The sequence below is a fragment of the Alligator mississippiensis genome, chromosome 3 (assembly GCF_030867095.1).
Source record: "Alligator mississippiensis isolate rAllMis1 chromosome 3, rAllMis1, whole genome shotgun sequence".
NCBI classification, from domain to species: Eukaryota; Metazoa; Chordata; order Crocodylia; family Alligatoridae; genus Alligator; species Alligator mississippiensis.
In genome coordinates this window covers 191,019,403-191,034,579 of record NC_081826.1, presented here as the reverse complement: position 1 = coordinate 191,034,579, position 15,177 = coordinate 191,019,403, and the positions used below count along the sequence as shown (strand labels likewise).

The 15,177-nt window shown below is 36.6% G+C and overlaps 1 protein-coding gene across 3 annotated transcripts in view; it reads right to left on the bottom strand.

Moving 5' to 3' along the window:
* Positions 1 to 2,658: 2,658 nt before the first annotated feature.
* Positions 2,659 to 15,177, bottom strand: part of RFX3 (regulatory factor X3) — a 283,524-nt gene continuing 271,005 nt past the window's right edge. For all 3 annotated transcript variants that reach the window (XM_019478106.2, XM_059724759.1, XM_059724760.1), the window contains 3 exons: positions 13,155 to 13,308; positions 10,858 to 10,900; positions 2,659 to 9,682 (listed from right to left, as the gene is read on the bottom strand). In XM_019478106.2, the coding sequence (XP_019333651.1) occupies positions 9,444 to 9,682; positions 10,858 to 10,900; positions 13,155 to 13,308 (436 nt within the window). In that variant the 3' untranslated portion in view covers positions 2,659 to 9,443. The remainder of the gene's footprint in view (positions 9,683 to 10,857; positions 10,901 to 13,154; positions 13,309 to 15,177) is intronic.

The following is a 15,177-nucleotide window of genomic DNA, read 5'->3' as shown; positions in this document are numbered from 1 at the left end:
AAAAGCAAGTTTTTGCCCTAAAACCCCACCTGAAAATATGATGCAACTCTATCCCAATGGATCTTCAACCAGAAGGAAAACAAAAAAGAATCCTAAAAGCATATTTTTAAAATAAACTTTTAAGCTAACCTCATGAGTTTTGATTGTGTAGTTGGCAATATTAAAGACTGAAATTGTTTTGTTACTGATATATCTTAGACTATTTGGAGTCGATGCCTATGGATGATTCAAATTCACACTAAGAAGCTCCTCAGTGTGATTTACTCACCACAACTACATTTTTCTGCCAAAATGTTTTTGACAGGTGTAATGAGTAGAATTTTGGAGACTCATTATAAAGCCACAAATCTCCATGGATGAATGAAAAAAAACCCTGCAAAATGCAAATATTTTTTTCTTTCATGAAGTTTAAGATGAGATACTTACCATTGAGGCATTCAATTTTATTCAGTCATCTAAAATTTTAAGTAGTTATCATGGTAAAAGATTCACATTTGGTACTTACTTCTTTCTGTTTAACTAGAAAGACTGCATTTTCAACCCTTAGACCAGATAAATGTGTCAGAACAAATCATAGCCCAAGTAATTATTGCAACCCAAATAATTATTGAAAGAAAGTTTGGAGGATCAGTAATATGACCTCCATATATAGCCAACTTCTTTTTATGCCACAGTTGGTATTAAATACAGTAGATTCTTTGTATCTCTAGAGAAACTGCATACAAACATGGAGAGACTGGATTATGCTGGAAAGGTTTAAACATATGTGCAGATTTCAAACACATGGGAAGAGACTGCTAATAAATAGAGACCTGGGAACCTAAAATATGACTATCACATCTCTAATTAATGTACATTTAGTGCCTACAGCTAATAGGGTGAATGACAGTGGGTAGAGTGATTTCATAGATGGACGTATTAAGTTACCTTCAACAAATAAGGACATTCTACGGAAAAATCACACGTGGTAGGTAAAAAATTCTAAAAGATTAATGAAACCAAACATACTTGCTGAATATTCCCTGTACCTAGGCTAGTGGGAACAGCCAGCACATGCTTCCAGACTTAACTCAGCTTTCATTTAAGTTCTGTAGTTCACATTTAAAAAAAACAGCCCAGCACATTACAGAATAGCAACTCCACTATTTGTCACAAATACTAAATTTGAAGATAAGATAAAACCTCAGACAACATCACTGACAATAAAATAACTTGCAAACACATAAGCTTTCCTACCTTTCTCCCCACTCATGTCAGTGTCTTTGACCTGATCCACCAGGTGTTGGCACCTGTTTCTTCTTTCAGTTTTTTCTTAAATGCATTAATTATGAGTGTGCTAGAAATAACACCTCTCTTGGAAAATAGTGCTAATAAAATAGACAATAGAAAAATTATTAAACAACATAAAAATTGAGGAATAAGGAATAACTCACCTAAATTCACTACTTGCTCCTGTTTTGTTTTTTCTGTGTTCTTCATAATTTGTCTAAATTGTAAGCCATTTCTGGCAAGGGCCCATCAGTAAAATACTTAGCAAAGTATTGGAACTAGACAAATAAATTAAATAATTGTAAATGACTGTTAATAAGTGGCTTCAGTTTAGCAAGTAAGTAAATCGAATTAACTTTGGATTTGTGTGAGTGTGTGCCACTGCCTCTGAAGTCACTGAAGTGGTGAATGATGTGCACCTCTGAAAAAAATCAGGGTTTACTCCATGCATCCTTCTGTGTTCACACCAATAAACTGATTATTCTTATCTGCATGGTCAAATTACTGGTTGTGCTAAAATCTACAGAGGAAAGACCAACAACAGCTTATAACTTTGCGTATGCTTCTCTGAGAGCTACAGTTTGTTTTTTAAACCTAGGCAAAATATAGCTGGATCTCTTCAGATTGTCTGATTGTGTAACACTGGTTCACCCATAACCACGTTTATATTAGGCTTTAAAATGGCATCACACACTACTAACCCTATACAAAATTCTCCTTCCTGATCTATGAATGCAGATAATTCTATTTCTTTCTCCAACCCTTTTTCCTTCCAGCCTATAGAGATTGTAAACTCTTACAGATAATAGCAATCTCTGATTCAATGTTTGCACAGTGCCTATTTGAATAGAGCTCCATTTCCAATTGGATGTAACAGCTTCTACAGTAATACAAATAAAACAATAATAAATCATCTGCACAGATCTTCTTAATTGCAGTGAAGATCTGCACTAAACATTTTAGATGTGCCCCACACAGGACACTTTTGATTCATAGCATGAAAGCCTAAGTGCAGTATTGGTGTTGGAGATCTTCAGTGAAGAATATAAAATATCATTTTTCTTTTTTAAGGAGAACACAGACTTATCATCTTGTATTATAAGTATAAATAAACCAATTAAAACAAAATTTTATAAAATAAAATTTTAACCTGGCCTGAAAAATTACATGTAAAATGGACAGCTCCTGATTGGTATGATTGCTCAATTGCAAGTTTTCTCTTGTGCTCTAAAGTATACACTGCAATGATTTTGGTTTTTGAAATAGAAATATTTAATGTTTTAGTCACAATCCAAAAGGCTGAAGTGACTTCATTTTTTGCCCCAAACTAAGTCTCTGTAAAATAAAATGCTTGCTATAGAAAAATAAATAAAAACCAAAGCACTTAAATATGTTTGTAACAAGAAAACAAATTTATTGATTTTAAAAGACAAGACACAATTTTGTTTTGAAAAACACAAGAAAGCTAGCCTGAGTTCAAGTCTGAAATATTCAGAAAAATCCTACTATCTTTAGTATGTTCCAGTCATTTGTTTAAACAACACACTAAAAGTTAATATATATTTTTATAATTATAAAAGTTCCCCAGTTATTGTACAGTACACAATACAAATTGCCCACAAACTATTATTTAGCTCCTGCCAATTTTGAGAGGACATGATATACTAAAAGATTTAGCATTTCTCACAAAAATCACATCAGGAAATACGTATTTACAAAATCAAATACATTATACAAAAAAAGAGAAAAAAAGAAGAAACATCACGTTATTCTGTAAAGATGTTTTCTTTAAATAATTAAAAAGTATATTCAGCTGTAATCCAAAAACTGGAAAAGAACATTACATTATCTCACACATACAATCTACAAAAAGTTGCTTACCTCATTTACATAATATATTCAGTCAATTGGAAAATAAAAGTTCAAATATCTCCTAGTGTTACTATGTGTCTGTGCTTATGGGACTGACAAATGTAATCTGCCACTTACTAAGTGAAATTTAAAAGATGGCACTTAAAAAAAACCCACAATATAAAATAAACATAACAAAGAAAGTTTTCTAGAAGGTAAGAAAGCCCTGAGTGATAGCAGAATTACTGATTGGTAAGCTGTAGAATAACCTAATCAAAGTTTACCACCTCAGGCACAAATTTTCTGAGTTTTTGAAAGGCACTCACTTAAGTTTCTTTAACAGCCTTGCTGGTTACTACTGTAAATCCAAATTTGCAATGGAGATGAGTAGGAATGGGGAGCACGGGGCACTTGCTTTGGTACAAAATGGTACTTTTTGACAAAAGCATATTTAGAATCTCTTTACCGGGTTATTTTAAGATTGCATTTAACATGTAAATAAAGGTGGTCACTTCAATGTTTTATACAAGGAAAATTTAGCTCAGGCCCTTTTAGTATTTCTTGACTTCAGTGGGTAATTTTCTTCAGCCTGGAGTACTGAATCGGGCCCCTGGTAATTACCACTCAATGAGATGCTGTTCTTCCCAACTTGTCATTCCTCTGACAAAGACATCTATTGTTTCAGAGTGAAATTCAGACCAGGGTGGACAGCCCCTGCAAGATCAGCAGCGCCACTTCAGGCTCCAAATCAAGAAAGCACTTGAGAGCAGATGCTGCAGTGTTTTCCTGAATCAGGGCTTCAAGAAGGCTCATCTGGTGCATGCTATCTTGTGCTGGGCACTCTTCTCTGTGACTGATACCTCCCTTAGGAATCAATCTGCATGAATGATTCTTACCAAAGATTTCATTACTCAGGGCTTCCAATCCCAACGTCATAATTTATTTTAAAATAATAATAATAGTCATAATCATAATAATAAAAACAAAACCGGAACAAAAGGAAATGGTTTAAAACAACTTTTGAAAATAAGGCATATTTTACATCAAACAAAAACTAGGCAGTCACTTTGTAAGCGGCTTTTACTATTTCTTAAGTAAAACTGGTAAATTAAACTCAGGTCTACTGGCACATAAAATCACTAGCAGCAATGATCAAGGCATGCAAACAGAAGCATTTACAGTAAATTATGAAGAATAAAAAATTGTTAAATTAAAACCCTTTGAGTATTGCATTTGTTTTAATTATGTATGAATTTGCATTAACTGACTAGAAATGTTTACAACATACTTGCACTATATACTACTGATGTAATTCCACTTAACATCTTAATTTGAGACCTCTTCTGCACTCAGCTACACTAAAGCAAGCACAGCTGCAGATAATGCTGCTCACTGGTTGCTGTTGCAGAGATGCTAATATAGCTGCAGTATTCTCATTTCATGAGTTAACATCTAGAGCTATATTTTCAAAGGACCTCCTTCAGGCTTTGAATCTGTGCGCTATTTATTTATGAGAACAAAAGGTGGTTTTCAGCATGCCAAAGGCAGATGTAAATTTATAGGCTATTTTTAAATTCGGGCACGCTAAGTACCATCCATAGCTTCATCCCTAGATGAACCAGAACTGAATGACCCATATGTTATTTTTACAGTGACAAAATGTTAAACATAGCATGAATAAGGTTAGGTGGTTTTTCAATTGTTTATCAAAAAGATGTGCTGAAACCTCGATGTCCACCAAAATTCTTCCTTCTTTACTAAAACACTTTTGTTTTCTTTGTATTCCTAGACATTTCCTTTTACAGTACTGGTGTATTCCAGCACAACCTACTGACTAGATGAAACCAAAGGAACTGATGTACTGTTTTGCTGTAGATAGTGCACATAGATGGCAATTAATAGTTTAGCTTAATTTTATTAAACTGTCTACATCAAAATTAAGCCTATGTAGTATGCAAGTATTTGATTTGGAAAAAGAAAAAAAAAGGCCCATAGCTATATACAACCTTACCAGACACTTGGATGTAGAATACTGTCAGTGGACTAATTAAGTTACCTGAAAATCTTCTGATTATCATTATGTGACTTACAATGCTCAAAGGGTTAATGCAAGACATTACATTAAATGAACTTTCTAATACTAGAACTAAGCATTGTGTGTTTATGCCTCTATTCCAGTTTTTTTTTTTTAAATCACCAAACAAATCAGAGATACTAGAATTCCATTCATTGACTGTTTTAACCATATACACAAGAGGTTGTCCTGTAATATAGAGACAAGGGCCCAATTTTCAGAAATGAGTACTGCTCTCCGACATTAATATTCTGGAATTAATGTCACATGTATGTACCAAAAATTACTTTTACTATTCCAAAGTTAAATTATTCATTAATTTCTTTTTATGGCTATAAATTATTCTTTTGTTCGGTAAAATCACTTCTGTAAATTAAAATGGATTGCAGTGCAGTTTCAACTAATAAAAGTGTTTTCCTAAACAGTGTAGATGTCAACTAATGAGAATCACAAAAATTCAAGATCAGGTTTCCTAGTGAAAATAATTTGAGCACAGCAGTGTTTCAGACATTCAAAAATACCTCGTTTTAAATTAAAATCATATATATACCTATACATTCCTGAATGACAGTACACCAGCACTTAATCTATTTCTCCCCTTTGTGAACTAAAGGCAGTAATGTTGCACACCACTCATGTGGTAGGTAAACAATGTTAACGTTTTTCTCCACGTTTTGCTGAAGGAACATTATCTAAACAAAGGTGCATAAAAACAAGCTCAGTACAAGAGTGAACACAATGAGGAAAGCAAGTTGGAAAGTGAGAAAACAGTCACTTTAAAATTAGTTTGTAATGAGAACCATGGAAAAGTACCAACAGCTTTGCAGACATGTAAAACTTGTGAAAATTGGGCCCTGTGTTTTGAGAAAGTGGTTCAACAATGGCCCCTACATTGTTCACTGCATTGTTTGTGCTAATGGAGGAAACTGCTTAAAAGCATTGTTCTTAAGTCCATGTCAAAATTAGATTAAACCCACAAATGAGACTGTCTCTGATCCTGCAACATGTTCCCCACTGGTAGACTGCTGCACTTCTAACAAGGTGTTTGTAGGCTTCTGAGTTGGTGCCAGTGTCCAGTCACAGGTGACATGTTGCAGAATCTGGAGGTCAGGGACGTCACATTCCTGTTTTATTACCTAAAAGAATTTTCCATACCCAGGTACCGGCAAATGGAAGGAGTATGCAAACAGACAGATAGATGTGTTACTGGCTTTACTACAATTCTATTAAATTAAAAAAAATACTCCCCCCCCCACAAACCATAAATATACACAAGAACCAGCTGTTATTTCATTAAAGGTGAGATCTTTTAAGAGAGTAATGAAAATATGATTTAAAAATTGAGAGTAAAATCAAGGGATAAAGGTGGAAATACAAACTCCATTCAACAAACCAAACCTGCCAGGGGTCCAGTTTGTTTTGATAGTGAACTTTTTGGGATCACCTCTAGTTAATTGGGATTTTTGGCATGTTTAAGCTCTGAAATTCAGTTTACTATCTGTTCAACAAAGGCACAAATATTAACTACTGGATGGAAATTCCTTTTTTTGTTTTTGCACACAATGGAAACAGTGAACAACAGAGGGGAAAAGTTGAAGGCTTACAGGTCCCACCTCTTTTAGAAATCTATACTTTCACATTACAATCACGCCTCTCTCTCAGCAACAAATCCAACATTAAAAACAATTAAGGACAATGATAAAACATTTAAGTTTTGTCAAACACAAAAGATGAAACTAGTTATTATAGAACATCAGTATTAGAGCATTAAAAACTATGTTGACAATGAAAAATGTTTATTTTCATATTTAATTTCACTTTATTTTATCTGTAAACATTTCATAATGCACAATGAAGGGGAGTAGATATTTATCACAGCTTAAGTTTTTTTTTGGTGAGGGGTGCAGACATGCTGTTTTTAAGGAAAAAAATCAGAACATATTTAAATAAGATGTGGGTGAACAAAATCTATGATTCAATTTAGTGCCTGTATAAATTTAAAAAAATGTGACATAAACTCTATTTTGCACTTGCTACTGAGGCAAAAACACCCACTGACTTCAGCGGGACCTATGCCTAGATAGAACGTGTAGGGTTCTACCTCAAATTCTGTAAAGCACAACGTTAAGCAATTTAAAAAATGTTTCATACATTAAAAATGTTTACAATTAGGACAATTTAGTTAATCTGTTGCTCTCCTTGGAGCGTATGAGTACTCTAGCAACAAACCTGTATGCTATAAATATATTCTCTCACATGCTGTTCCACATCCATTTGGTATATGTAATTTCAAAGATCATTTCATAGACACACTAGGTAAACCAGCCTAAATAACTCCCTAATTTTTTCCTACAGTCCTTGTTTGTAGAACTGAATATTTTTTGTGCTTTCCTCCATTTTTGGCTTCTGGTTTTTTGCTTGCTTATTTATTTTCACTATCTGAAGAATAAATTCATGTACCTGTTTTAAAAATAACAAAATGGTTCAAATGCTTATAAGATATTTTAATCAATTAAAATAGGATGTAGAAGTGTTCCCCATGATTTAACCATTAAACATAATAGCAGGCTAACACCCCACCACATATCCAAATTGGAAACGTATGCTGCATTAAGTACCTGCTCATTCTGTTTATTTTCTAAAATTAAAAGTACACAAGGGCTTAGAAAATATATAACCATGCTTGGGACTAGGGTTGACTTACTTCATTAACAACATCTGAAGTTTGTATTAAAGCTAGTTTTGCTTTTCAAACCCCAAGCAAATTTGACTTGTAATAAAGTGAAATTCAGCTAGAAACAAGAAAAAATAGGCTTATTGTTACTCTAAGAGGGATATTAAAACCATTTAATAAAAAAATTCCTTTTTTCCTTTGAAGACTATGTAACCTGCCCTTACTTCTTAGGGAATTTGAAAAATGACAGGCACACCTTGTTGGATGAATTTAAGAGTTATTAACAATAACAAAAAGTACTAAATCTTAGCTTCAGTTCTGTTTAAGGCACCATGTAATAGCCGAGGTACAATGATCCCTGATGTACATTCTTAAATGGCAATGGTCCATCTAGCCACCTATTCAAATTCTACGCAATTGGGAATAAGTACACGTGAGGTGTGCCAGTTACACTGCCTTATTTTAATTTTTGTAAAAATTTAAATCCACTTTAAGAACCAGGAAATATTTTTGAAAGAAATATGATGCAGGTTGCTACATTCCTTGCATTCTATAAATTATCTTTAATAAGAGCAGCAGATTGAACTACTAGTAGGAAAAAGACCTGGAATAGAAGAAAGTCATCCAAATGGAATGGTTTCCTGCATGTCCAGTTCAGCATAAGTAGCATGTACACTTAAAAAAAAAATCAAGTCACTTCTTTTGCAGCTTCAGTTTCTAACAACTACAGTCCCACTTAACAGCCAAAAGCATCTGTGCAGTGGTCCCAATATAGAATCAGTAGTCTTCAAACAGAGGAACTGGTATGCAAATAAACTCCAAAACAGTTGTTTCTAAAAGGAAGCTTGCATTGTTTACGTGATGATCTGATAACAAGGTACGCATATGACGTACACATTACCACATTCTGTTAAAATTCTCCCATTTATTCTGCATTCGTGAATGCAGAAATTTCACTTCTTCCTCAGAGAAAGAAAACAGTAGATTTTCCCAACCCTCCAGCATTATGATAAAAATTCCCAATACTTTTCCCCTGAACACTCGGAAACGTTATCAAAATAGTGTCTTCTAGTTCTGTCCAATGAAAAGCACCTTTTCATAATAAAGTTGATGCAGCTGCTGTCAAATGAGTATGCCTCCAGTGTAAATCAAAGAAAATATTTCTTTTGATATTTCACAGAAGTGCATCTAATTAAAAAACGATGTATATGAAATCACCACAGCTAACAATTAACATTAAAATATTTTTAAAAAACTATGAAAAAATTTAAATTACTTTAATTGTAAGAGGACAAAAACATTAACATTAAGCTTTGCAAAATTCTTCTTGACACTTGAAACTAAGAAAACTCTTAATATTGAGCGGCCAATGTAAAATGATTTTGTTTACAAAAATGTTCTTAAAACAGATCTGGCAAAATACATACACCCATTCCATTTCACAACTCCAAGAAAGGTAATGTTCAGCACAGCTAAAATTTGACAACAGTCGACCTTCAGACTTATTCTCTTTTGTCATAATAAGCCCAACATCAATAGGGCTAATGTAATCTGGGGAAAAAAAAGCTTTAACAGTTAGACTGCAGTATATGTATTTCCAGTCGCACTGCACTGTCTGATAGTCTGAGTACTTGTGACAATGTGCTCATTGTGAAGTGGGTTCAGGAGGTTCTGCTGTACTCCACTCTCAAGTACTGGCTGCATGCAGCCCACCTGAAATGCTTGGTTGAGCTCTGTTTTCTCTCTCTTGGCTTGTGGCTCTCCATTTTCATCCAGCTCTTCATCTATTTCGCTTTCGACTTCACTGCCCTCATCTGCACAAACAAACAACCGTGAAACTAGCACATACATGCAAAAAAATCTAGATGTTGAGAATTACAATGGGTCTTTCCTTTGCAAACAACAGATAAGATATGACAACACAGGAAAGTCTAGCAACCAGATAAGATGAAGATTGAAAATTGAGATTTTACTGGGGAAACAATCAATACGTAATTCAAGATAAATGTGTTCAATGAACTCTCAGCTTTAATCACCATAGCTACACATTATTAACAGTGACATTGCTTTTTTCTCTGCAAACCAGCTCAAACAAATGGACCGTTATCACTAATAAACAATATTAATACTAACTTATATAGTGGCTTTCATATGCAAGGGGTAAAAAATTGGTATCATTACCCTAATTTTATAGATGGGAAAATTGTAGTAAAGAGTAGTTTAGTGACTTACCCAAGATCCCACAGCCAGTTTTGTACTCTACCAGAAGGACATAAAAGCTTACCTGCTCCTGTATATTTCTTACTGATATTTTAAAAGTTAGTTACTTAGGAAAGTGTTTGACTTCTGCGGTCCTCATTTATTGAAAGCTTTTGTGGTCTCAGTGTGCGCGCGCACACACACCCTTCACCTACACATTGCACTAAACTGTGGATGGAACTTGTAATGTCTATTCCTATGTACACTAAGCCATTTTAAAAGATTTTTTATTAGAAGCCAAATCCACGCTGTTACATCATTATTATGTAACATAACAACACAAGGGGTGCCTGTGCACGAGCACAGAGATTGCACCAACAAATGCTGTAATTACAGCACATCGGAACAGACTCGATTAATCCAGCCTGTTGGAACACGCTAATTACTGCACTTCAGCCAGCCTCTGCGTCTTGTGTATCAGCGTCCCTGAGCTTCAAAACGGCAGTGGGGGTGTTTTAACTAGAGCTCATTCAATGAGCTTTAAATAAAATGCCCCACCACCATTTTGAGGCATGGGGACGCTGATACATGAGATGCTCTGGGCACTTGAATTAGAGATGCTTTAATTAAAGTGCCCCCCGGCTCCCCACACGCATATGCAAAAATGCCATAGCTATCTAATGATGGACTACTTTTAGGTTGTACTCTATTATATTGTCACAATCTTAAGGTTTGTTTTGATCCAGAAGTTACAGAAGTACCATAAATACCTGAGAGACTAAATGCTTACCTTTATCCATATTTCCAGGGGACACAGCATTTAAATCGCCAAACTGAAACATAAACAATAAACATTATTCTTGGCGGGTCTTAAAACCCATGCTACAAGACCTCTTTAGATATGAAACGAAATAGAAATCTATACATCCCATTCTTTTGCCAGCGTGAAAAAGAAGTTACTTAACTGTTACTGGAATTTTCAAGATGTGTTGTCCATATTTGTATCCCCACTGTGGGGGAGGTGTAGGTACCTTGAGAACACTGTCAAAGACTTTTTTACCTTAGCAGAGTGCACCACAGTCTACCCTGCCCTTGTGCCCCATGCTGAGGAGATGAAGGGTTTGGCACACTTCTTGACCTTCAGTTTGTTCTAAACTGCAGAATCATATCTTGTACGTCACTCCAAGGAAGAGGAAGGAGGGGAGGATGCAGACATGCATATGGTCAACACATCTTAAAGAACTCCAGTTGCTGCTAAATAACTTCTTTCTCCTTTGAGTAATTTCCCACAGGCACACCCTCACTGTTGGTGAATCCAAAGGAGTATCTATGCACCTGGAGTTGGATCTTAGAGTCCAAATAGCAAACAGCAGGTGGAAGGACTGATTAATCATATGTAGCACCTGTCCAGGAGGCCTCTCTGATTCTGTTGCTGATTCTATTGCTCAGTTAAGGTACATTTTCAAATTTCAGGTGGCTGCTCTGAAGAGACAGCTACAGAAGTAGTGTGCATGGTTGGTTTAGGTATTGCCTGAATTCTGGTGGAGTGAACTCTGACTTCAGACAGTGGTTCTACCTTGGCAGTCTCATACACAGCTTGACACACTATAAAACAATTTGTACAGGCTCTGCGTTGATATTGCTACACTTGAGCAGTTCTTGGCTATGGAAAATAACAGCTATGGCAACTTTTTGAAAGGCTTACTCCTTTGCAAGTAAGAGGTTAAGACTTCTCACAGAAAGCAATTGTAACATCTCAACTCATGAAGAATGACATCTAGAGCAGGTCTATACCTGCCCCTATGGTGACGTTGTTACTGCGCTGCCATTTAGTACTTCCTTTCGGAAGTGCTAGAGTGCAGCAATATCAGTATAAGTACTGGAAGTACTAAATGACGGTGCAGTAACAGCCCGTACTGCAGTGCTGGCGGCGCATTGTTATTTTTAGTTGCTATGTCGCCATAGCAACGCATTATAGCAAGGGAGCATGTTGCTACGGCGACATACCTGCGGTGCCATGGTTTGTGTCCACTAATGCTACGTTCCTGTAGCGCACTGCTCCGGTGATGTAGCATCTCGTGTCTCCCTAGGGGAGAACACTGGCAAGTTGATATGTGGGCTGAATACAGGGACCATCTTGGAAAAAACCTTAGGGTTTGGCCTTAGCAATCTGCCATGAGAGTTTGGATTTCACCCATCCTTCTTGCTGATGTAACAGCCACAGGAAGACTTTTTTCATGGAAATGTTGAGCAAGGAAACTATTGCCACAGGATTAAACAACCGCCCCATCAGAAATGTGTAAACTAACATTAGGACCCCTTGTGCAACATGGTCCTTCATCAGACTCTTGAAGAATTGCAGGATTGCCAGGTAAGAAAAAAACATTCTGGCCACTGACCAGAGGATAGTAGGCTCAGACAGCAACTAGGTGCATTTGGACAGTGTTGATGGACAGGTCTGGATTGAATGACAGCATCAACAATGTATGTGGCCACATGCAGAAAAATCTTTACAGCTGGCTTGTTTCTCTGACAAAAAACGTAGAGGTGAGGATATCGTGAACAGCCAAAAGGAGTTCATTTAATTTACCAACATGCTTTCTAGTCCCAGAAAGACCTGTTATGTCCTTTCTTATAGTACAGAAATCAATGCTAAAGACAATGCCTCAGCAATGAAAATGGTGAAAGTAAGTAAAATATGAAGTCCTATTTAAAAAAAAAAAAATATATATAATATATCTGACATTTTTGTCAGGGTCTTTTCTGACTGGTGTGAGAGATGTTTATGTTGTAGAATGCAAAGAATACTGTTGGTACCCATTTTATGTCTTGTTCTGCAAATACCTATGTGTAGGCTTAATTTTATTCATATGACTATCGAAACCAAAAGATTTCTATACATAAACTTACTAAATACAATGAGACTTATGACGTGTCTGATACCATGCATATACCTACAGCAGATATGTTACTAACCTTCTTTTTACGTGTCGAAAATGCACATTTAAACAGTCATTTCAGAAATTTTGCAAAGGTTTACTCTAAGTTCATTTAAATCTAATACATGTCTCTTATACATTAGCTTACCTCTCCCATAACTGCTATAGGTGTCTCTCCAGTTGCTTGAGCAACACGATGCTCTACTAAGTAAAACATGTATTCATCATAAAGCAGGCGGATCAAATGAAAAGAGCCAAAGCTAGCAGCACTGCGCAAGGTTAAATCTCGAATCACCATTGAACTGTTTAGAAATGGAAAATATTATAGTTATATGTAGTGATATAAAATAAACACGACAACTCATGGTTACAATTATATGCTTTATCCGTTAGAAGAACTGATTCCAAGCAGAAACTTCTGAAACAAACATCCGCAAACATGAATTCTTCTGCTGTGGGGTCTTTGGAATGCAAGGTCAAAGACAGTAATGCAGAAAAGATGCTAAGAATACTGTTTGTCTGAATACTATAGATACGATGCATTGCACTATTCTGAAAATACAAAACAGTTCTCAAAAGTAAATTGACTAGGTTTAACTTTCAAATAGACTGGATTAAATAAACTAGGTGAGTTATGTTATATGAGCTTTACAGAAGCGTTTTTGCAACAAACTATCCCCTTTCTCTAAAAAATTATCTGAGAGAGAATCTGCCTTAAAAAACACTAGCCAAATTTTCAAGGGTAGAAGTTTTTTATGCAAGCAAAATCTCCGGTAGGTTTGTGAGAGTGTTCCAATTTGTGCGCACACTTAAAAGCATACACACAAATTGGGCATATGCAAAAACAGTCCTTTGAAATCCCAGTCCTCAAATGGAAAAAAGAAACAAAAAAGAGTTCAACAAACGTGGTATTATGATAATTCTGTCAATGTACTTTACATAGATAGAAAAAATGAAATAATGCAAAGCAGACAAAATTATTTGGATAAATCTGATCTCTTTTATTAGACCAACTTGACCATCTTACTACCAATTTGGGTAAATCTGATAAAAGAGATCAGATTTACCCAAAGAACCTTGTCTACCTATGTCCTTAGACCAACATGGCTACAGCCTACACCCCTGAATAATGCAACGCATGCATATATCTACCAACCAGAAACACATAGAATATACTTTATTTGCTAGCTCTATTCTGGTAAGAGAAGGAGAGCTAATTTTAGGTTGCCAGCCACAGGTATTTACCTGAATCAGAGAGGAACATGAATTTAGGATGACCCCCCACTGATCAGATTCTATACATGAGAAATGTATAAATTTGTTTTAATTTCCAGCCTAGAACTGAATTATTGGAAAGCTGTCTTAAATGTGTCTGCCCCCCCCTCCCCCCCAATCTGCAGTGGGGAAAGCAGGGAAAGTAGCTGGGGGGAGGCAATAGTAAGCAAGGTGATAGGGAGGCATGGGGGGGGCAGAAGGTGCGGGGGGTCAAGCAGCCTGACCTTTGCCCCTTATCCCCGCACACCATGCCTCTTGCTGTCCGTCCCCTCCACCACTTACCCTCCTTCCTGCCTATGCCCCCTGCCCTCCTGCTACTTGCCCCCCATGCCTGCTTCCTCTGGCATCTGTCCCCACTGTTGTCTACCCCCACACCATCCTCTGCCACTTCTGTGTCCCCACTATTTGGCCCCCCACAGCCTCTGCTCCCCATTACTTTCCTTCTAGTTCTGGCAGGGCTCTGGCCCTGCAGCTCAGGACACACAGCACATGGTTGCTCCAGCACCAGGCCCGGCCTGGCTTGGTAGCAGCGGTGGTGGTGGCAGCTTCAGCCCAGGCTCCATGAGGTGTGGGGGGGTGGGGTGAGGTGCAAGTGCTCAGGAGGCAGGCAGGGAAAAGTGGGGGCAAGTGGTGGGGGGACAGGCATCAGGTGGCTTGACTCCCCCATTGCCTGCCTTCTCTAAAGCCTTCCCCAGTGCCTCCTCCACTGCGTGCCCTGCACTTTCTCCACTGTAATGGTGGGTGAGATGAATTTAAGATGGCTCTCCACTAATTAGATTCCATATTTGGAAAATTGTAAACAAATTTATAAATTTTTGATATACTGTATTTACTCGAATATAAGGCAACCCTGAATATAAAGCAGACCCCCAATAATTAGTCTGTATTTAGAAAAT